General features: G+C 41.0%; 2 protein-coding genes across 3 annotated transcripts in view; one reads left to right on the top strand and one right to left on the bottom strand.

The window, feature by feature from the left end:
* Positions 1-9859, top strand: part of drp2 (dystrophin related protein 2) — a 106914-nt gene extending 97055 nt beyond the window's left edge. For both annotated transcript variants that reach the window (XM_061048455.1, XM_061048454.1), the window contains exons 20-24: positions 1842-1988; positions 3514-3766; positions 6033-6150; positions 6294-6380; positions 6813-9859. In XM_061048455.1, the coding sequence (XP_060904438.1) occupies positions 1842-1988; positions 3514-3766; positions 6033-6150; positions 6294-6380; positions 6813-6832 (625 nt within the window). In that variant the 3' untranslated portion in view covers positions 6833-9859. The remainder of the gene's footprint in view (positions 1-1841; positions 1989-3513; positions 3767-6032; positions 6151-6293; positions 6381-6812) is intronic.
* Positions 9206-23827, bottom strand: LOC132982141 (aryl-hydrocarbon-interacting protein-like 1). The gene is made up of 8 exons (XM_061048456.1): positions 23468-23827; positions 22291-22470; positions 21757-21945; positions 20036-20212; positions 19310-19451; positions 14036-14640; positions 11784-11928; positions 9206-11204 (listed from the first exon to the last, which is right to left on the bottom strand). Exons 1-8 carry the CDS (start codon positions 23561-23563, stop codon positions 10477-10479), a joined length of 2262 nt encoding a protein of 753 aa, XP_060904439.1. The 5' UTR covers positions 23564-23827; the 3' UTR covers positions 9206-10476.
* Positions 23828-24706: the final 879 nt, after the last annotated feature.

Below are 24706 nucleotides of genomic sequence, written 5' to 3'. Positions count from 1 at the left end.
TCTGCTCTTTTAGGGCTCCAGGTGTGTGTCTGTATCTGTGTGTGTCCTCATTATTTCTTGTCAGATGTGTTTTTTTGTCGGCGTGTGTGTTTGTGTTTTGAGAGAAGGCTGTGATTGACACCACAAGAAAAGATTTGACAAAAAATTCCACAAAACCACACTACTCGTCTGCAGTGCCACACTTTTTCCTGCCGACACTTTAGTGTTGCATGTATCCCGAGTGTTCCTTTGGATGGAGCTTAGCCACAAAAATGTTTGTATATCAGTGCTTGTACATATAGTTTTGCATCTGTGTTTGTCTATACCGCTATGCCTGGGAGGGTGTTTGTATGCATGACACACCGCTTCTGCCCCTTGTGTGTAGCCGTGTTGTTTTTTTTTTTTTTTTGCTCTTGTGCCCTCGTTTCCTGTTGTACCTATTCGTCAAATGCGTCCTTTTGTCTGTCAGCTCCTCTCTGTGTTTCCTGCTGCATGGCCCTGTACATGTCGCTGTGCTATCTGTGCCTCCAGCTGGTGTTTGGCTGGCGTCGTACTGTTCCCTGTCCTGAACCATGGCGCCTGTGTGTGCAGCTTTTCACCTTCCTACTCTATGTGCTGTTCTGATATCACTGTTACTCCTTCCTGCATGTCATTTGACATGAAAGTTCTTTAACCATGACGCATAGACCAAAGTAACCTGAGCTTCTCCTCCATACATTAGTTTAATACAAATCCCAATTAAAATAGTGTTTTTTTCTGAATAATATATACAGTATATGCCTTGTTCAAAATGAGAATTTAAGCCTTTTAATGTTTATTTGAATAATCTATAGACAAAATTTGCTAAAATGTATAATTATCCCGATTAGATACATTTCTCTTTCTATTAACCACTAAGTCACAGAACAATTTCCTCCTCACCAATAATACCGTTGGCAGCTGGCTTTGAAAAAAGTTAATTACATAATAAAAGTCGAGGCTCTTTCATATATCTCTAATTAAAATGTAATTGCTTTCATATTCTCTGTTTAATTAAGTGATATTTATATTTCTCAGGTGTAAATATAAAGGTAACTCTCCATATGGAAGTAATGGAATGTAAAAGTTTTTTTTTTAAATGACGAGGATGGGAGGAGATGTGTTTAACAGTTGCAAGCAGAAGAAAAATATTCCTCTATTTACATATTAAATTAATTTTGTTTAACTTTAACAAGTATGGACATTTGTTTAACTGACACTAAATTTCTTAAAGTAAATGCCTAAGTAAGACCGAAAGTAGGACCTCCTAAATAACAGATCTCAGTGCTCAATCTTAAATAAATCTGGCTATCTCCAGTCTGTTCAAACTAGATCTATAAATTCTACATTTAATGTATAGTTAAGGATTACACCTCAAGGTCTATAACTCGACTCTGAAAAATAGATTGTGTTGTGTCCTGAAGCAGTAAAGCAAGACTGCATTGGCAAAAAGATTTCTTTCCATTACAATAATTGCCAAACATTTAACAAATGCAGTTATTGGTTTACATAGGTCTGACTGATGTTCTACACATTATGTTTTCTGTCAATAAAGTTGTTATTATTAGGGCAATGTATAGCTAACGATCCACCTCCCATTTTCAATAAATGCGTTTATTACAGAAAAATGAATATTTGTGAACCCGGGGCAGTTCTTTTGTCATAGCGTCCCATCACATTGTGTCCAGTCTTTTTCGTTGTGTCCTACCTTGAGAGACCTTCCATCACCCTGCTTGCCTTGCCATGGCCTATGTTCTGTCCCAAGCTGTCCCTGGCTCTGCTTTGTGCTGCTGTTGGCTGTGTGCTGGTGGCTCAGTGTGCTGTCTCCTGTGTGGGGGACTCAGGGATGAAGATCAGTACCTCCTGCGTCACTCCAGCCCAGCCCTGGACAATGACTCACCCTGCGGACAGCACATGCTGTTGGCCCACCTGGAACACCAGGACAAGGAGCAGCTCCAATGCACCCTCGCCCGCCTGGAGAACGAGAACAGGTCCTTAAAAAACACATCATAGAACATGGTACATTTGTTGTGTGGTGCATTCACAAAAACATCTTTCTGAACCAGGTTACAAACTGTAACACATAAGCAGAGTAAGCTTCTATCACAAGCATCAGACTTTTTGTTAGCATTGAGAACTGGGTTGAATTTGATCTTGCTATTAGGTTTGTTTTGGGATAAGGGGGAGGATTTCTTTCAGTAAAGCTTCCCAGAAAGCACGCTATCTCAAATGTATGTCTTTATTTGGAAGACTTACTCTCTATTTAGTGCATGTGCTGAATTTTCACACCGTCTGTAAAGATTAGAACCTTCCAAACCATATTGAAACACACAGCATGCCGAAATATTTTCTCTACACCACACACTATATTGCCCTTTGTTGGTGTCCCTCAGAAGTCTAAATGACATTCTTTTCCGACCCACTTCAGTTCAGATGTTCATTTTTACAATGTTTTGTATCCTGGTAGCTGAGAGGTTCTGGCATTCAATAAAGGAAGCAAATTCATTTCTCCTGTCCACTTAATTGGTAACTAGAGGCAACCTTTATGTGAATGATTCATATGAATAATTTTCCCTTTTTTTTTTTTCCCAATTGTGTTGCAACCTTTTTTGCGCACACAGTGACACACAGTTGCGCACACACACACACACACACACACACACACACACACACACACACACACGTATGCCAGTGCCCTGTGGGTGGTTAAAACCTTGACCCAGTTCTGTTTTTTTCTACGAAATATTCTCCCTGTTATGGCAATGCAGTGGGCTCCATTGTCCCAATTTATGAATACACATTAGTTTATATCCACTTATGTGCCTCATAGTTGAACAATGTAGGCTAAACTAACACACACTTTTGTTTATTTAAATGACTTTCGAGCAATAAAGGATAAATTCGCTCATTTGTAGCCCAAGTGAATTTATAGGACCTTATTTGTGTATTAAATTGCTCATTTAGATGTATTAATAGTTTGGCCTTCATCAAAAGTTTATTCTGCTCCAAAGGGGATGGATACCATTTTAATACTTCACACTATGTATTGGATTTTAACATAAGAAAAAAATCTCTCTAAAGAAGAATATTGTATTACTCCATTAGCTCTTTTTTGCGGTTTTTGTTTGTCCTAAATAGAAGGCTCACTTATTCACCACTTAAGTAGAGCAACATGATTTTTTCAGCAGCCAAATGAATTAAAACACGTTTAGTGATGCTTCACAGCACAGTGCACAGTCAGTTAATGGCTTTAACGTCACACACATGTCAGCGATAGATGATGGTTTTAATGCAGCTTATATTCAACATGAGGGTGACTCAGCTCCAGGCTCCAACACGCTGCTTTGTTTTTATGTGTTGCAGTAATTCCACCACAGTATGCCAAGATTATTTTGTGGAGGCACATATCTGTCTGTAAAAACAGAATGAAAGGATTTGGTTGTATATGTGTGCTTTGCATGCTGCAGCATCAATTGACTGTTTTCCCTCCATGTGTCCTCATCTGTGGGTCCTCAGGGTGCTACAGGGCGAGTACAGGAGGCTGAAGTGGAAGCACGAAGAGGCAGCATCGGTTCCCATGCTGACTGAGGCTGGAGAGGGAGGTCCAGGTTCACCCACAGCAGAGGGGCAGCAGGATGAGGAGCTGCTGGCTGAGGCACGGGTCCTCCGGCAACACAAAACGCGTCTGGAGACACGAATGCAGATCCTGGAGGACCACAACAAACAGCTGGAGTCCCAGCTGCGCAGGCTCAGGGAGCTACTGCTACAGGTAGATGTCTGTAAGAGGCAGACGTGGGGTGTCATAAAGGACAGAATGTGTTTTTTTTAGAGAAACGTACTTCAGCACAGATTGGGATTTGCTTTTCGATCCACTACATGTGGAGAGCAGTAAAGTACTTTTGCTCCCTGCCATTTATTTTTAGATGTGTTAACATACAGTTTATGAACATACATACTTTCATGAATGAAATATTGTGCAATGTTGTAATTGTTTCCAAGTTTTCATTGTTTTTACTTTCTTCTTTTAAATGTCAATTTATTATTATTTTTGTTTTAAATGATGGCTTGTTAGTTTATTGAAGTTTTTCACTTAATTTCAAGTTGATTTTAACTAGCTTTGGTGTTAGTTTTAGTTTGTATAAAATATGATACCTGTCAGGGGAGAGAACTCAAAGGCCAAGACAAAGGTATGCATTACAAACCCAAGTCATTACATCATCTAAATCCTAAGATAGACAACCACAACTCTGCACTGGAGACAAACCATGTTTCATTGGGCCATAAGCATAGGGACCCAGATAGAAGAGGGTCGGGCCGCCCCAGGGCGACACTCATTAGTCCCCTCACCGTGGGGCTAATACTAGACGTGCAGAATTTCATAACTACTAGAACTGCCGTCAGCACGTCACTGATGTCAGAGAGTTCTCAACCATCAGAGTCCCCGTGGCTCATCTCCTGGATCTTTGCCAAAGCCTCATCTTGTCTCCTCTTTTCATTGTTTTGTTTGGCAACACGTCTTTCTGTGTGTGTGTGTGTGTGTGTGTGTGTGTGTGTGTGTGCGTGTGTGTGTGTGTGTGTGTGTGTGTGTGTGTGTGTGTGTGTGTGTGTGTGTGCTTATGTCAGTGTGTGCACATGTGTGCATGTCTCTCTCTCTGTCTGTCTGTCATTGTTCAGACAGTACCCGCGCATAAATATAGAATACATCCATAGACACACAGACTCATTAAGAACTATTTATGCTCGTGCATGGATGAGGCCAGACTGTTAAACCTCACATTGCTATGTGTTTAGGGAGACATAAACATTGACAAGCACAAGATGGTTGGAAGATTTGCCAGCATGAAGAAGAGGAGGACGCAATTTTTAAAAGGGGATGGAATATTTATAGTTTTCAGAAGTTTCTGAAATACACTAACCAAACTACACTACAGCTGACAGAGCAGGAACATTTGGGACAGGAGCGGAGCAATAAATAAATCCTAGGCTTTCTGCCTAAAGGGCAGAGACAAATTCAAGTCCAATGGTTTGCAACCACAGTGCCTCACATACATTCTTTAAGTACAACAAGACATAGATGATCCATGTAAAAAAATGTAAAAATGACAACTAGTGTGAAAATGTGAAATTTGAACTTTGAATATATGACATTGCAAGATGGAACGACCAGTAGTGGGAGCACAAAAAAGTGCAGTATAGAAAGAGTTAAGGTAGAGGATAAGCTTTAAGACACCCTGAAGTGTAATAGAAGGGATTTACTGCAGTCTGAAGGAAAGTTGTGAAAAAAAGATGGGCAGGAGAGTAGGAGCTGCTGGGTTACTATAATATAAAAGTGTAAATTGTTTGCAACGGGAATACGGTTGCAAATTATGCATGCAGGTCGCAGACTAAAGAGAAAGCAAAGGGGGTGAGCTGCAACAGGAGAAAAGACACATCGAAAGAGAGTAGGGATGCTTGCTCTTCAGGTCAAAGAGTTGGAAATTCAGAGTGAATAGAAAAGATTGTGTGGCAGGAGAAAAAATGCTGTTCAATTCCTTTTCTCCCGGGACCAATATCACAGTTTCATTTCCTCAAAACATAAAATCTGCAAAATCTGCCTTTGTTGTCAGTGGAAGTGTATGTATGAGTTCCTTCCAGTCCCTGCAGACACCTCAGTTTTGACTACTGCACTTACTCACCTCATGAGTATTGCTACGCTGCTGCTATAAACAATACAAAAGATGCTGGGTTGCATGTATGTGGTATTTGGGAATACCCTAAAGGCTTACATTATGCATCTTTGATTGTGATTTAAGGCCTCCCCCCACCTTCTTGAATGAATACCTTTCTTTTAATCTGTCTATCACAGCACAAATCACAGTAACCTGATGGTTTTGTGTAACAGCTGTCGGGATAAATTGGCTTTTTTTTAAATGATTCTGCTCTGCGATGACTGCTGGCTGACTGCCATCAACTATCACATTCTCATTACTATGTGAGAGGCTAAACAGCTCTGTAGGCTGAAACATTGAGCAATTATCTGTCTTTCCAAAAAACAGCCCAAAGATGATTCAGAGGCCAATGGATCAGAACCGTCAACTTTGTCATCTCCTGTGTCCGGAGGGGGACACCACGGGGAGCCGGCCAGCAGGGAGACCACTGATACTGAAGCAGCAGGTCAGCAACGTGCAGCCAGGCTCAGATGTGGGCTTCACACATGCATGCTCATTGAATGTGAAATCAAGCAGCCGCTCCAATCCCACTCCTAACCACTCATAAAGGGGTAACAATCAGTGTTTTTTTTTGTGCTTGTGTGTTAGGAGATTATATGGAGCACGAACAGGACACGGTGCTGCAGCTCCAGGAGGTAATCGAGCAGCTGAGAAATGTCTTCCCCTCTGAACCGGGTGAGTTCATCCCAGCTGCAAGGATCATAGCAGCCATAGCATCCCAGAGCTTCGGAGTCTGGCTTCTTAAACTCCTCCATCACCCGCGGGAGAATGAGAGATGGAGAGGAGAGCAAATATGTACTGCTATGGGTCGATAGTAGGGGGGAGGGACGGGGAGATTAAGTGGCAAGAGAGGAGGAGTAAGATAAAGAGGAGACAGTAGCACAGAGAGAAAAAGAGAGCGTTAGCGTCACACTGTGAAAACTGTCCCGTTGCATTTAAAATGCAATTTGCCGGGCAGTTTAAAGCCTGTAACTTGAACAAAGAAAGGGATTATCATAATTACAGCCGTCTTAGTTATAACCAAGAACATTCTGTCAGTCTTGTGAGTGTTTAATGGAAATTGTAAAAGCTTTTCCTTTTTGCTCTTCCTCTCTTTTCTAATTTCAGGCACCACCTCACACATCTAACCCTGAGTGGGCCTAAAGGGGCAGGGAGAAAGCCCGTAAGGACACTTGACGGCCGAGGGAGGAGCTCCATATGGCTCAGGTCGGCCACAATCCACCGGGCGCTGTGACCACTGCAGCAGCTATGATACCCAGAGCTTAACCCTCCACTGGAACTCTGTGCACTAAAAGCCTTTTCCATGCAAACTGCTAAAGGCTCACGCTGATGTCCGTTTGGCCAGGTCGTGCTTTAAAACTTGCAGTGGCGCAGCCTGACACCATGTTAACCAGCCAAAGGAAACTAAAGTAAGCAGCAGGTCAGGGAGTAAAAGGAAGTAAAAGGAAAATGCTCAGCCAAGACACTGTGTTCTACCAGTATCTGTGTAGTCATTCGAGGGTGTGAAGCTTTATATCAGTCCACAGCACAAATTGGACCAATGATTTAAAGGACTCTTAAAAAAAAATGCAAAAAGGAATGAGAAGAAAATACCCTTGTTTGGTCAGAATGCCTCTATCTTCAGTGTTTGTGTGCGTTTCTTTTCCATGAATGTCTTATCATGGTTTGTATTTTTGTTTTTGAAGGGAGGTGGTGCGTTAAAGCTGGCTAGCGTAAACTAGATCAGGGTTGGGTGAGTCCATTTCATGTGGCTGCGTGGTGCGGATTGTCAGGGAGTTGACAGCAACCACAACAAGCTTAATTACTTTGTGAGAATGACACATGATGAGTTAAATCCATGTTTATTTAAGACAGCCAAAGTGCCCGCTAGCACAGCGCCTCTGTATGCACACACTGTGTTTCTCTTATCCTCCCTAAATGCTTGTTGCTGTCACTGCTTGCCTCTCCTAAGGGAGCCCCTTACGCACATACAAAACCACTTGCACTCGCTGTATGTGCACACACACATGTATGCTGCTACATCCATACTAATGCACCTGTCCCTCATTGTGCACAGCTACACAAACTGCTCCCTGCTCGATCGCTTACACGTGCTGAACTGCATCCCAGAAATACCGACCTCCGTGAAAATTGAGCGTCATTCATCCCGTTGTCTCGCAGGATTCAGACAAGCTTTCAGTTTGTATTGTGACTGAAATTGGGGGTTTTTGTTGAGGAAATGTCTTCTGATAAATGTCAGACCTCCTCTCTGTAATCTTTGTCTTCTCCTGCTGTGTGCAAAGAAAGAAGAGGAGGGAGCTCTAGGCAGAATAGCGTCAGGCTGAAGCTCTCTCTCTCTCTCTGTCTGCAAGGCCAATTCCAGACACTACAGGGAGTGATGCAAGGCCGCCATGACATGATATTCCACTGACTTCTTCCTTAATGATCCCCTCTCTTCATGTAGATTCGCAAAGAACAGTCACTATTGACCCACACGCCCAATTTTCAGTGCTAATGCAGACTTAATTGCTTTTAGATTTACAAGAAGACAAGTAGCTGAAATGGCTTTGCCCTCACGGTATCAGGGTCATTGGGTGCATTCTGTTTAGACACAGCACAGTCAATTAATGCCTTAAAACCAAACTAAATCCATATAAAGTAAGGGTTTATGGCCTTTTTCCGACCCCCTTGTGTGCTATATTTTCAAGGAAGGAGGTTGCATCAGCTGCCTATTTGTGAGTCTGCTTCTGTCACTCCCTAGACAGGCTGTAGTTCATTTGAAGAAACAGGAAAATTAGACAAGTGTGCGTGAGCATCCATTCATTGAAAACCAACTAAATAGTGCTTTTATAGGTTAACCTATGTTGCCGGGCTGATGCTTGGAGGGACAAAAGATCTGAGAGATAAGAGGAAAGGTGGTAGAGAGGGGGGAAAAAAATACAATCCATTTATTGCTCGAGGGCTGGTGGGAGAGATCCACTTTGATGTGCCTGCCACAGCGAGAAATCTCCAGAAGCAAGACAAGAGATTGCCTGAAACCAGTAAGCTGTGGCTCCGTGTGTTTCTCCGCAATCACACCACTTGATTCTCACAGAAAAGACGGAGATTTACACAGAAAGGAACTCATCTTTATTCTTAAAAAAAAAAAAAAAACACGCTATGACCTCACATACATGAGTTTGAAACCCATGTTCCTGCACTCATTACCCCCTCCAGGCACACAGCGTTCACATTTTGACATCATCCTCCCTTCTCAGCACTCAGCCTGCCTGCACGTTTATGATTCTGTTGCTTGGGAACTGTCCCCCAAGCACGCAGAAACACAGGTTTGTGAGTCGGTAGTGTGATAAGCTGTTCTTAATACAAATGCTTGTAGCCTTAAGGGAAGCGAAAGTCAGCGCTGCTCCCCTCTTCTCCACTTCCACTGTTAAGACGAGTCATTATCATCTGTTGAATCCATCTCCACTTTAAGTTCATCTCTCACAAGTCAGAACAAAGGGCAGCAGAATAAACTCGACAAGTAATGTTTACTCGTTTTATTTATTGGTAGTCACACATCTCATTTCTCATTGATGATCACCCGGCAGCCTCACACTCCATTCTGCGGTATGTGGGCGCACATAATGATGTAACAGTGACGCGTGAATGAACAGCAGAGGAGGGATTCCCCATGGGGCCGCGTGTCAACATTTGTCGTGTTTCTTTTCAGACAATAATGAGGAGGCAGTCTGAAATGAATATATTTTGTGGTCCTATGACAGATTATTATACATCAGTTTTTCCACATGCTAAACAGACTTTTGTGGTCCTCCAGTTGCACGAGAGTCACACATCTCATCTCTTCGACTTATCTGATCCATGCGCAAGTTCCTTTACCAGTAGCAGCTCCCTATATTCCTAACACATACTAAAACTCGCCCTGCTCTCTCTTTATCTCTCTCTGCGGTGCAACTGAAGTTGTTTGATTGAAGAAGAAGGCTCTCCACGGAGCCAAGAGTCACCCAGAGGACACAGCCATTTCGCTCCAGTCTTCATGTAGCCGGCCGACCCGGTAATGGCTCTAATCATTACCCTCCATGTCTACTGTCATGTATCCAAAGCTTAGAATAAGGACACATGCGCTTCTCATGACAGGGCAATGAATCACCTAACCTCAAACACCATGGTGTTTAAAACACTAACACATATATACACACACTCATAACTCACTGGTGGACTGAGGTTTCTCGTTTGTTTTTTTTGTTGTTTTTTTTAAATCACCATTAATATACCTCATTAATTATTCAACTGTTTATTTTTTAACGGGTTTTGATTTGATGTTTTTGTCCAGCACTCAAACACTTCTTGCTGTCTTTTCTCTGGAGTTTTTAATCTGTAAAAAAAGAAAAAAAGGTTTTCTGAAGAAAGGCTTTTTACTGTAATAACAAGTGGGTTACTGGCTGCTTTCTACTCTTTGTGTACAGAAATAAAAAAACTTTGTATTTGCCAAACTTCTGAACTTTTTTTTTTCATGTCCCTGCAGTTATCCCTCCGAGAACTGAATAATGAAACCCAATGCGGGTTTATGTTTACATTAATTTTTCTTCTTGTGTTTATATTCGGCTCTGTGTGTGGCAGAATCAATATTTCCAGTTGAGACTTGGGGCTTTGGCTGTTTATCACTTGTCTTTCTCTCACTTTTAGTAATTATATTGCTGTCCCCCTCCCTCCCCCTGATTTAGGTCAAATCCTTTCTGCACACAGCTTCCACAAGTTCCTTTGGCCCTGCACAAGACATTTCCAGCCTGTTGGTCTACTCTGATTGAGTGTCACCACTTCCTGCCTCATCACTGCTGCCTTTGTTCCCCTGGCTTGTTCTGCTCGGGCCTATTGCAGCACTTGATTGGCATTTGACCTTCTTCCTGCCCTTATCGAGTGCTGATCTCTTGCTCACTACATTATCTCCGCCTGTGCCGCTGGCCTCGGGATCACTATCTTCCTCTGTTGCTCGGTGATCCGGTGCACCTTGCCTGTCCTCGTGTACCATGACCCTCTCTATATTTTTATTATCTAACCCCTCTCCACTCGCTCTCCCGCTCTCCGGGCCCGGCTCTTTATTACTCTGCTCTGCTTTTGCATCTGGATTTTTCTCTGCCTCTGTGTCATCTGCTGCCTTCGTCTCAGCAGGGGCAGGTTTCTCTGTGCTTTCCTTGTCTTCTAGTTCTCTGTTTTCTGTCTTCTTGTCAGCTTCAGTTTTTTCTTCAGGGGCTTTCTGTGAAGTTGTATCTTTCTTCTTTCTTGCAGCACTCTTTGTCTTGCTGCCACCAGGCCCCCACTTCTCCTGCGTCGTATCCCAGTAAGTCTTATTCTGGCGGGCATGCATGGTGCGTAGGCTCTCGCCCATCTTTTTCAGTTCCTGCCGCACGAAAGATTTAAACTGGGGGTCTAATTTCTCCACCATTTCAAAGTCCCGCCTCGCTTCACGCTCGTTGCACAAAGCGGCATGTGCTCGTGCTCTCTGGTACACCGCCTTAAAGTTACCTATGGAATATGAGAAAAGTCAGTGAAAACAGACTGGGATAGCAAGATTAAAAGGTCAGAAAGAATAAAACTAGTAAGCAGTAAAGTAAACTTGTGAGAACAACGGCGCTGAACGCCAGCGGTGAGAAATGAAAAAGACAAAGTTTTGGGCAAAGTTGGAGAGAAATAAATGAAGGAAAAAGGAACGCGTACGAACAACCATTTCACATCAGCCTACACTATAAATAATTCAGACATAGTCAAAACAAAAGAAAACACTGAATTTCTTTTTTTTTGACTCTGATGTCCATGGGTGGGTGCCAAGGGGAGAGAAAGAGAGACTCTGCAATGCAGTTGTGAATGTTTGGTTCCTTCTTTCTGCTAAACTCAGAGATCAAGGATTGTTGCTCTGCTGATGCAGGCATTTGCTGAGGGCCAGGCCTTTGTACCAACAACACCTTGATACTTTTAAGTTCAAATATGACAACGTGTTAGGAAAACTAAGCATGTTAAATACTCATGTGCCTAGTCTTGTATAAAAAAACAACAACGTTTTTTCTCACTTCTCACTTCTTTCTCACTTCTTTTTTCTCAAATTACCTTTATGCTTCTTCAGCAGCTTGGTGTTGAGCTCCACCACCTGCTGGTAAAGTTTGAGCTCCAGCATGCACTGGCTGAGGTTGAGAGTCAGCGGAAGGCGCACGTTCTCCAATAACTCCCAGTCTTCACTCTGTCGATCCACCTGCTGAGTAAACACAGAGAGCACAAGATGAGTGTGTGTGTGTGTGTGTGTTGGGGGGGGGGGGGTCATGGTGATGGATGACTCATAAAATGTTCAAAAGATGAAACAAGAATAAAAGTCGGACGACAAAAATAGAGATGAAAAACGGGCGAAGGTTGGAGGAATGATGGAGAAGACAGATGCTGAAAATGATGGGTTAAAGAGTGGACAGTTGTAAGAATAGAAGGAAGAGAAATGAAGACGGAGGAGGGCAGGTTGACGGGAAGGAGGCGTGAGGGAGCTAGACAGCGCCGTGTGCCATGGGTGAGGCTGTTTTAAAAAAAAAAAAAAAAAGAGGAGAGACAAAGCACAGGTGAGTGCTGTCACAGTGATATCTCTGTGGATAGCTGTTATTTTTAGCCTTCTTTTCTCTACTCTTCACTTCGCTAGCATACCTACAATGCCACAGCTGCTCGTCAGTAGAAGAAAAACAATGACAGCTGATTACATTTTACGAGGCACAATGCTTTTCATGAGACAACAGTTTGGCACAAACAATCCCTTCATCCCACTGAACGGCTCGGACTGGAGGCTGTTAATAATGTCAATCCGGTGTCCATCTGTGCATTCATTGTCCTCACAAAAGGTTTTATTTGACACTGGATTTTTCAGCCCAATACATATTCTTACATTTGTGCATGCTTTTCCTAACCTGGCATGGACAGACCAATTTGCAAATGCCAATAAGTCTGGTACTGCTGAGTTGAAATGTGATTTGTTATGACAACCAATCAGAGAACAAGGTTATGTACCAAAGGGTGCTAGGCTAGGAAGCTAGTTATTGTGCCTTTTTTTCAACATTATTGACAGACAGCACCAGTTTGTTCAGTGCTGAGGCCATAGTAGATTCAAAACATCCATGACAGCAGCCGTCTTGGTTTTTACAAAAAAAAAGAGCAAGCTACAGCTAGTATTAATAATAACAAAATAATAATTTAGTTTTAGTCTGTCATTTTCAGGAAATTGTTGTTGATGTCACATTTTAGTCTTTGTTTTCTGTTTTCGTCAAGATTGATTCATTTTTCATTTCAGTCTGATTTTTATTTTAGTTGTATTGTAGTCAATGTTTTAGTTACAACTGTCAGACAGTTTCATCAAACTTAAATGGGTTTTGCTGGAAGATATTTCTCCTGGCTGTAGATGTTCTTAAGAAGTAAGAACACCATACTTTATTTAGTCATCTCGAATAACTCAAACTGACACACAGGATCTGATTCATAAAAGGATTGTGTGGCACATCATCTATTTGAGGACAGAACTGAGCTCTGTCAGGATCAGGGGTGGCCCAACTGGGGCGCTGACTAATGCAGGGTAAGCTTGTGAGCATGAGTGAAAGAAAAGCATTTTTGACCCTCTCTGTTTCCACTTCTCATTTCTACTTGATCTATCAATCTATATATAAATCTAAAAAATGCTATATTCATGTGTATTTAAAAAAAAACAAAAAAAAAACATTACAATCGTCTTAGTTTAATTCTTCATGGAACCATAAAGGAGATGAAAAAAAGTTGAAGAACGAACTAAAGGAAAAATGTCACACCAGAATTCAAAGGAGGCCACTAGCAGCCGCCAACACAGCCCGGATACTTGCTTTTAACACAAGTCCTGCCTCTGTCGAGGAAAAATCTTTGTTAAGGATTTTGGGGTGGCAACTAAACAGACTTCATGGCCGGCCTGGCAACCCCTGGCTACCCCCTGGATCTGCCCCTGGTCATGATGGAAACGCAGCTGAGAGAAGTGATGACTGCAACAACAACTAAAAAGTACCTCCAAAAAGTGGGAGCTATTTTTGTCGTTCACAGAGCTACCACCCCAAAAAAAAAAAGAAGCAGCCATCTTGGTTGTTTATGGAGAAGAAACCTCAAAGTGGCAGCCATCTGATTGATTACAACACAGCTCAAACCCACTCCATGCATATATTGACTATATGAAGGCCTGACCGGAATCAGGTCAGATGGAAATGTGTGTATACATGAGGAGGACCAGACACATCTACCTGAATAAATAAACTGAGTTTGAAGATTAATCTATCCTCTAGGCTGTGCTTAAACCCTCTGTCTGTTACACTTACCTTATTCTGAAGGAAGTCCACATATTCTAATGCCTCCTTTAGTTTTACAGACGCCTCTTCAAATGTTTTTTCCTTAATGAGGAAGTTTCCTTCTTTTTGCAGCAACATGACCAATCTTAACATCTGCTGCCAGTCCTTCCCGTCTGTTACATTGGAGGTAGCCTCAGAGGTGTTTGCTTCCTCTTTGTCTCCTGTGTCCTCAGTTAGTGTGCCCTTATTTCCCCTGAGCTCCTTGTTATGGACCTCTGTACATTCTGATGGAGATCCTTCTTTTTCTTCCTCCACTTTGTCTTCACCCTCGATGTTGACGCTTTCACTGTCTTTTTGTTTTCCTTCACCCTCCACCTCTTCGTCCTCCTCATCATGCTCGCTCTCTTCCTCGTCTTCCTTTTTGTTCTCCGTTTTCTCCAGCATGTTCCAGTATGTCTCCTTCTCCTCCCAATACTTCTCCTTCATGCGTTCTGACAGGGCCTTCAGCTCTCGGTGGACAAGAGAGGCTAGAGTGACGTCCAGGTTGGACACCATGTGGAAGTCTCTCCGGGCTTCCTTTTCATTCCACACGGCAGCGTGAGCCTTTGCTCTCTTGTAGTAGCCCTTCACACAGTCTGAGACACAGAAAACATACACAAATACAAAAGGAGAGAGTTATTAATGTCTAACAGATAAATATTCAAACTATAACCTGCTCTGTGAAGTTGAATCTGATGTGGAGATTTGTCTGCAATAAGGGGGGAATGTGTCCATGCAACCTGTGTGTGTATTTATTTCTTACCAGCGCTGAGTTTGCAAAAAAACAGTTCACCAAAAACACATAGCCTACATGCTACAGCTCCTTTCCTCACTCAAACATTACCCAGAGAATAACAAATTATTGCTAATAAATTATTTCCTTTGTCTCCTCAGACATATCTTTCTATTATTAATTGAACTCTGATGTGTTTCTCTTAATATTTACAGTCTATAGTTTCTCCCAGACTTAAACTAGCAGAAGAAGACAAATGAACCATATGGAGAAATAAATAGAAAAATGAGAGAAACAATGTTTGCATGATTCAGTTCTTAATACTGACTAAACATTAATTATACATTTTGATGTCTAAAAAATGTTTCATGGCTATAATTTAAGAAACACTTGAGTTAATGATGGGAGTAATTTATGCAGATTGAAGAAAAAGATACCATTGTGCACGATTGTTTGTTGGACAGAAAAAAATTATGTGTTAAGAATCCCTCCAAACCAGATGTGTACTGTGAAGGGACCTCACTGTAGTGCCCCTATTCTCAAAGGCTATTAGCAAGAAACTGGAGAAATGCCAAAATAGAAATAGTTTGGTATCAGTGGTAGGAACTGGTTCTAAAAATCTGGCAGTCACGATCAAAATGTTTGTGTTTATCACTGGACAATGTGAAGGGTGAATTGATGACACAGAGGGTTTGAGCTTGTGTTTTTTAAGGACCTTGTATTCAACAATGTGTCCATCAGCAGCAAGAGCCCAAGCAGAATATTCTTTAAAATATATTTATTTGGCATAACAAGCTTAAAGAAGATTTTAAATGTTGAATGTTTTTGTGATGAATAGTGAGAAACTAACATTGGTGTCAACCGTTCTATTTTTAATCTTTATTTCTAACTCTATCAGTCACCAATTTGAAAAACTGTGAAAAAAGAACTTATACCGGGGATTCTCATTTAAAAGCAAATCAAGGCTTCGCATGTTATTTGAAAAGTTTAGAATGTAGCCTAAGACAAATAAAGTTTGGTGCTGTGAGAGAGAAAAAAAAGATCCCACATCAGGACTTGACTGAAACAAGGGGAGCTTTGTTTAGTAGAGTCAGAATCTCATATCGAGGGTAAATTGAGCTCAGTTTGTGACATTGACTTAATAAAGGTGGGATTTTATAACAAATTGTCCTCGTATTATTACAAAAACTTATTTTTTGCTTTGGATGAAGATTTTCTATTTGTTAAACGCTAGCAGCCTGTTAGTTTAACAGCTACCCCACTCTCCCAAATATTATAAATATCACATTAATCAACATATTTGATTTGGTTTCTATTTAAAAAGGTCCAAAAAACAACATCTTGCTAGCTTTACTGAGTCTGGCTAAAATGAATAGTCCAGGATGAGTCCCTGTAAAGCTGTTCATTGTTCTCTACGGATACAGATTGAACTGGTGTCATTAAAGGTGGCATGTGGACTTAGTTCATTTAGACAGAATAAGACTTACTGTTCCCTCATAGTGTAAATGACAGATATGAAAATGTCATCAATGTTCTCATCTTACTCTCCGTCAAAAGTGATTAAGTGTATTTCCCAGAATGCACACATAAATCCACACAGTACTGCCTCTGTTTCAGCAGAACAGGCTCATGGGCTTTGTTAGGTACTCACTGATGGCTCTGATTTTCTATTCCTGCAAATTCAATTTCCCTCTACGATAAATCTCCATTCAGCCAACACTTAAACACATTTCTCTGTCGCCTCTGGCAGAACAGACACTGCAATGGGAGCTTTTCTGAAGAGTAACTGGGTTAAAATAAAAGGAAGAAACAAGTGGAGTGACTTCAACAGAAATAGACAACATGACATTGAAATGCACATAAAGTGGATAAGGAAAACATGTGAAAAGGGTCCAAATAAAACTTAATGTACAGCTAAAAGGGATTGGAAAAAAGGAGCTATAGAAAAGAAGAGAAAGAGGTAAAGATAGACTGATGAGGGTGTTGGGTGGATCTTTTGTCATGAGCCTTTTCTAGAGGACTGCACCTGGAGCTGGGCTAGTGGAGCTCACAAACTGCTGCTCATCATTTCAACGCTGCCCTTCTCTCACAGGCGGGTTTATATCCTTCATCCTCCCGCTCAGAAACCACACACATCATATAAAGGCACATTCTCGCAGCTGTATACATCCACAGAGAGGGACATGATTCATAAGGCTCTGAAGTGGATATTGTGCCAGCATGTGAGCTCCTCCAGGATTATATGAGTAGCCATGGGTATGACAGAACAATTCCCAGGATGGCTTCAGCCATAAAGCCCTCCCACACACTTAAAGAATACACAACATGCGAGAACCACTGCAATAAAGCCAGCCGACCCTGACCTGTGAAGTTTATTTACAACATTTGAAATAGTTGTTTGTTAATGTGTTCAGGCCAGGCGGTTGAAGAAACTCAGTAGCTACAGGTCACTCTTTTCACTCATGACAGAGCAGCTTTTCCTGTACTTTATTACAAAAAATGGTTTGACATATTCAGAAATACTCTTCTTTGCTTCCTTGCTGATCTGCCTGTTAAGTTTCATGCTAAAGCAACGCCACAGTGTGCTTTGTTTAGCATGATGACGGACAGTTTTAGGATTTAGCTAGCTGCTGAGGCAAGTAAAATTTCACCTACAATATTTTTTACATTGCTTTTATTTTTAAACCCTTACAAAAATGCTGGCCCATTTCATATGAAACAGAGTCAGGATCTACAGCCATGAGACAGTGTTCTTAGATTAGCATAAACGTAAAGCTAACAGGGGTTAACAGCTAGCAAGGAAGATTTATGTTACCTTTGATCAAAGCTTACCATCATCTTTAAAGATAACATAATTCAAGACTAAGACTATCTGTCAAGAGTATCTAAGATCAAAAAGTTAATTCATCTTAAGACAACAACATGTTCATGGTTTATTTATCGTGTAATATAGAAACCATGTCAATGTATTGATATAATGAATATACCTATTTCCTCCAGATCATGGGATGATCATAAAACATTAGAGTAATGGGTATCTGGTTGATTTGATAGAAGATGTCAGCCTTTAAGCTCATTAAAACACAATGGTGTCTCTGTGTTAGACTTTGATTGAAGTAGAGGCTGATGCTTTGATCAATAATGGGTTCACTCGTTGATCTGACCTTTTCAACTTCAGTGAGCTTCTACAGAACAGTCGTCAGAAGCCATTTATATCTGCAGGTCTATTACGACTACCGGTCTCAGAAAAGCAACATGAGTAATAAGAATAGATGTTTTTAACAGGTTTATCTTCTCATTATCTTGAAAGACTAAAATAAGTAGTGACTGTGATCTCAAGACAGTAGCATTAAAAAAAGACTTGTCTGTCCTTAGCTTCGGTAAAAGCTGACTTAAACATGTTCCATTTGATCAACTCCAAAGAGTAAAAACACGTTATTAGGTCAGACAGGCATGCCTACTATACTGACCAGGCCAGTTTGTGCCTGATATATGCCTGATTAAGTGAACAATCCTGGCTCCTTCCCAGGTTTTTCTTTAAGTATATACACATAGCCTACTTTGGAAAATTACAAATTCCAAGTCACAGTTCAACATTTTAATTCCTATCTTGCAAAGCAGTGTTGCACAATCCATTTTCAGATTCTAGCTCCTTGTAATGGCCGAATCCTCTTTAGCGTAAAGACTGGAAACACAAACATCTAACCTAGCTCTGTCTTACTATCCCTGTACCTTACCAATTTCTCATTCAGGGAGGGCCAAGTAGCTGCTTCAGGTCTGTAAGGGCCAGACCGATAAAATATTCTTGGGACCGATGCCGATATTGATATAAGGGATAAAAAAAAATCAGATTCCGATATATATTGGCCAATACTTTGTTAGATCTATGTTCGATCCGTAGAGATAAATAGATATAGATATACACATTTTTTGCGGTCATCCCTAAAACGCAGTTATGAAACACTTGTGGAAAAGATATACAATGAAGACAAGATGGTCACTCAACTGGAAAGTAATTGATGCTGCATCACCGCTTGACAGACTGGAGGGGGAAAATGCTTGTTGTAATCCATATAGCACACTCTGCTGGTGATAGCCAAAAATGTAAATGCTATTGTAATTCAATGATACTCAAATGAATGCTATTTGACTGAATGAATCTAGGAATATCAGTGCATATCTGGGATACATTTAGCCATTACGATAGTAACTTGATATCGGCCGATATTATCGGCTGGCAGGTTAATCGGTCGGGCTTTAGTGTCTGTGTGCTAAGATAAGCTTTACATCACCTGGCTTTGCTTCATATTAAAACTAGAGGCATGGTGTGGGTGTGAATGCTCTTCTTTTTCTCTGCACTTTTTTGTATAAACAGATTTTTCTAAATTATGAAACTGTGTGAATGGGAAGTACTTGACACTAAAAAAAATAGTGTCAACTCTCCCTGGAAAAGGTACATTAGTAATGTGTTTTAGCATAAAAAATGAAAACTTAATCATCTATCTAAAGATTTTTATACAACAACACTTTACCTTTGTGTTTCTCCAACAGTTCAGTGGTGTGCTCAATAACTTCATAATACTCCTCCAGCTCCAACATACACTGGCAGTAGTTCAACTCCAGGGGGATGATCATTCGACCTATATTAATGTAGTCCACATCACCTGGCATCTCCTTCACACACAGACACACAGACACACGCACAGATGGGATAACAAGAACATGATCAGTGCTGCTGTTATGTTCCTTGGCATCCCCTACACATATTTGAATAAATTATGTGAATTCTGTAGGTTTAAATATTGTCAGACAGATTCAAACATAGTGTGGCACTGGGACACCAATCTCTGCCTGACAGAGCTTTACAAGCTGTTTGCACACAGGCCAAGTATCTGAAGGCCTCTAACATCAAACTTGTTAACATGTCTAAAGCTGCCAACAATCCATTTCCAACACACAGAAAGAATGCTTAACTCTCTCATATCAGTACATCTTATAAACAACATGTTCTCCCCCCCTAGTATACTTCTGGCGGTCTATTCCCCTCTCATCCTAGACAGACTTCCACAGCTCCCCTTCCTCTGTTCTTTCTAGCCCTCCCACCCTGCTGCCTGTAATCAGGGACACAGTGAAGCAGAGCAAAACAACAGACAAGGAATTTCCCAAAGGAAAGAGAGGAAGTTGCATGTCCCAAAAACCTTAAAAATCCTGAGACAACCTCACAATTCACAATCCGGTTGCCTCCCTCATTTACTCACTCTCGACTGGATTGTTTTGAGCAGCAGGACGGCCTCTTTGTACTTGCTGGCAGCCTCTCTGAATTGTCTCTGAGTGACCAGTGCATTGCCCTGCATGTGGAGACTTGGCACAGCCTGCAGCTTCTCATCCTTGTCCATCATCCACGACTCTCTGTAGTAGGACATGCTGTCTCCCACCTGGGCGCAGCAGGGGAATGAGGAGAGTGCAAAGGATCAGAATTGTTGTGAAGCAACAGGTTTAGGTGGCTTACAGAAGGGTAAAGAAACCATGAACCTTTATAAATGGAATTGTACTACAGTTTTGTAATATGTTGTTTTTAAATGATACTACTTTGTAATTTATGGTTATGATTAGTTCTCGGGAAAGGGTTAGGGTCAGTGTTTGGATAAAGTTTAGATTGTTAAGGTTAGGGTGATTTATGCAGGGTCCACTGGGGGAAATGTTAGGGGTTAAACTTGTGAAAGGGTTATTGTATTTGACTATTTATGCAGAATACCTATTAGTTATTACCACAGTAACCTAATACTCTTCCCTGATAAAACAACAGACAACATCAGAAAAAAGTAAAACAAAATAAAAATTAAAGAAGTCTAAGTCAAGTTTAACATCAGCTAATTTAGCCCTTCAAATATACCAGGGATTAGAGTTAAGGTGTTCAGGTTAGTATGATTTGTGTGACATATTTAGTTATCAGTTCCTCAGATTTTACAACAAAGTTTAATGAAACAGTAAATCATGAGGCCTAATTACATAGAGAAGGGCCTGCATTACCACACAGTTATTTTCTGTCTATTGCTCATTAAACCTGCTCAGGTTAGAGTGATGCAAGGCTATGATGGCATTTATTAAAAAATCATCAATAAGAATGATTTACTTTTAATTTCTACTGAAACAAACAAAACAAACAAGAAAGTCCCCCCAGTCTTGAAAAATGATTGTAATTATATTTTTGAAAAGAACAATAACTTGTTAACAAAATCATTTATCAAAGGCAAGCAAGCTCCAAAATGTCACACTCGGAAAGGGTTCATTAAGCATCTAGGGTCTATTCACTTTGGCTACTTGAAGCACTTCAACACTTCTTGAAGTATAACTTCAAATATACTCAGATTGCAACCACATGCAGTATATTATTACAATTGGCCAGTGCTGCTTTCACTCTAAAAAGATCTGAATGCTTCTTCCACCGTTGAAGATTTGTCAACTTGTGCGAGGGAAAGCATGTGAAGCTGTCAGAAACAAGAGGAACTGTAAATCACTGCTACAGCTTCTGGACCCCTGGTGAGTGTTAAGCTAGTTCTGGATAATATATTATTTCAAAGTGTTATGTTCCCGGCTTAGTGGGAATTTCCTTTTGTCATTTCTGTCAGTGGATCAAAAACCATGTGGTGTGTAGGAGTGACATTAAAGGCAATGCCTTTTTTTTTTTAACTGTCAGCCATTGTTTACACACGCTACATTTTGAGAGCGCTGAATGTTTGGAAAAAAGGAAGACAGCACAGTGTTTGTATTTTTGGGCTATTTATACCTTAACTGTAGAAATAAAACAGTGGATAGTGTTGAGAGAGAATGCAGAATGACACGAGGGAAAGGAGCCACAGGTCGTATATTTGAACCCGGGCCCCCCTCTTTGATGGCTACAGCCTCTGTACATGGGGTGCAAAGTAATCGCTAGGCAACTGGCACCCCAGACAAGTAGTTTCTTGCCACTAATGCTTACCTGTAACAGCTCCATGATAAATATAAGCGGTTGAGGAGTTCTCATTAGCTCATCCAGCTCTGGGAAACCAGTGGTGTGATAGTTAAACATGTTTCCCATGCCGCACATGTGTCTCTGGCCCTCGAGAGGGTCTTTCCCTTGAGCGATCAGCCTCATTCCCTTGGAAACGATGGGGTATAGACCTGTGTGCTGCAAAAAGAACAACAAGTCACCAACTATGAATAGAAACACTTAATCAAAATATAAAAACCCTGGTGCCGCCAGCTTGTGCCAGTTAGCTCTACAGAGGAAACACAAGAAATGGCCACAGTACTACTTACAAATGACAACTTCTCATGAAGAAAAAATACCATTTCCCCTAGAGGACTTTTCCGTTTCAGTATGTGTCACACTGGACATGAAGAAAGCTTCAACAGGTGCATTAGTATGCATCATAATGAGGAACAGTTTCCCCTCTTAGTACTAATCAACTATTGAGACTCACTTTTAGTGGCCTTATATCAACGTAAATGTGAAGTTTGTGGTTCAACTCACAACGGCATCACACCAGAACTCAGACACCTCTCCGATCCTCATGGACATCAGCAAGGTCTCCCAGACTTCCATCTTGAACATCTTTCCCACAAAGATCTCTGCTGGCCTGCATGCCAATCGACTGTCATCAATTACAGTTCGTTCAAAGTCGTCCAGCAGTGTCTGGAAATGGAAAACCAGCTGGAATGGAAGGAGGAGTCCGGGGGCAGGGAGGGTTAAGAGGGATGTGAATGATGACTGAAACTACTCATACAAACTATTCATAAAACAATAAAAAATTGTATCATGGTGCACAGTTTCTCAATCATTTACGCAGGAATTTGTTCTTTCTTTATACCGATTTCAGTTCTTGTTTTTATGAATATCTCTTGATATATTTCTTCACTACACTTGATGTTACACATATTTTTACCATAAATTTAAATATTATTTCAGGCATGCATTTTCCCGGACCTCTTTTCCAGTGTCTAACGGATGGTGTGTTTTTTGGCCACAAAGAAATTATAGAAAAGTTTACAAGTCCTATTTTTTCAAAAGTTGAATTGGAAGGAATACTTTCATTCTTTTCTTGTGTGAATAAAACATTCTGGTTTTCATTAGTTGATCCATCTGTTTGTGTGCATGTGATAGACCTACAAAGCCTTAACCATCACGCTTTAAAATTACATCGCCCCCTTGTAACCCTTCTAATTATAGCTTAACAGATTGTGTATTATGGACTGATTATGTGTAAGCAAGTGGGAATCATTCACCCAAGGGGACACACACAGAGGTAAATGGAAATTCAAGCTGACATGGTCATGGAAAATGTTTGTCACAGTGTCCAGGACCGGTGCCATATGGCTGGATTTGACTAGGACAGAGAAAAAAAAAGTCTGTGACCAGCGGATCAGTGGCCGAACAGAAACAAAGATACAATGCCAAAAAACATGTTGCAATTTGGTTGAGCAAATGTTTTCTCTGTGTGGAAGTGCCAGACACAGAATAAATTCCCTGACTTCATGAATAATTCAACAGAACCTAATGGAAGTGGGCAGAGCAACACACGGCTAAAAATACACAGTTTTAGTGGAACATTGATTACAGTAAAATAGCAATTATGCAAAGATCCATTTTCTATCACACTCAGTTTAAATCTCGTTTAATTTGGGTTATGGGGTGAAGTGTGACTTGCTACCTTTGCCCCAGGTGGAAAGTGTGGCAGCGGTCCCTTTCCTCCTGCCAGAATCTTCTTCTTGACTCCTGGATGGTTGAGCAGGTACGTCTCCTCCATCGTCCCTCTGCCTTCAGCCGTTTCAGACAGTAAAGTGTGTGTACTTTGGAGATGTCTTTTTTCCTCTTCAGGTTTTCTGGCTTTCTAATCAGTCTAGTAGAAGGAGTCTTGGCTGGGTTAGCTGCTCTCTGACAGATGGCAGGATTAGGCAGGGTTTGGAGGTGAACACCATAATCTCAGGAGCTAATCTCTCGCCTTCCCCTGTGATTGGTGGGACAATCCCTGCAGGAAGGAGCAGGAGACGTGGAAATGACCATTGTCCCTAGAGACAGGTTGACTAGAAAGTTCTAGATCACTCTCACCTGGGCTCAGATCATTCCGGAAGAGGGAAATCTGATGACGTAGATGATGATTTAGTGACGCCGCTGTGCAGCTATAAAGGGAGTTGTTATTTTCGCACAGGAGAGGAGACGTCCATGCCCTTTAACCTTTAAAGTACAGGTGCATCTTTTTTATTACTTCGATCCTTTATTTATTTCTTTAGATGTTTGCTACCAATTATCAGAAAATGACATCAGACCTGAAACTCCATGTTGCCAAATGGTTTAAGTCAAACCAACAGTATAACAAGGGTTAGGGTTAATAATGCTTACAAAAGACAAAGTAACAAATCTTCACATTGCTTGGGAAACAATTAAATCGCAGGCAATGAACTTGCATAAATTAGAATTGTTGATTCTACAAACTCACCAACAAGTGAAAGCGTCACTATCACAATGATGTTAACCTTGTTTTAAGAGGGGAAAAACAAGTTTATATTTTGCGTCAGTTGATTTTGACATAAGAATTTTATGCCTAAAAAACTGAGCACTTAAAAAAAAAAAAAAAAGAATGCATCCACATTCTCTTTATTTTAATGACTTCTTAAACTAAGGGGAAGTTACATCAATGCAAGAAATCAAATATGATTTGGGTAAACTAGATAACCAGGGAATCACTCCAAAACACCCTTTTTTAAGAAGCTAGCAGAACTATTAAGAAGATGTTACTTTACAGTTTAGCTGATAGAGGGTAAAATGTGGTTGGGTGGGAATTTGTCCTTTTTAACCCTCCAGGATGCAGTTGAGTAAGGGAATATAGAGATGAAGTCTCTCCCCTTCAAGGAGACCCCTGGGGAACTAAAATATGTGGTAAATTATGGCT

Source organism: Labrus mixtus, chromosome 10 (assembly GCF_963584025.1).
Source record: "Labrus mixtus chromosome 10, fLabMix1.1, whole genome shotgun sequence".
Taxonomy (NCBI): Eukaryota; Metazoa; Chordata; class Actinopteri; order Labriformes; family Labridae; genus Labrus; species Labrus mixtus.
Note: the sequence above shows the minus strand (reverse complement) of the source record. Positions and strands in the feature narration are given on the sequence as shown.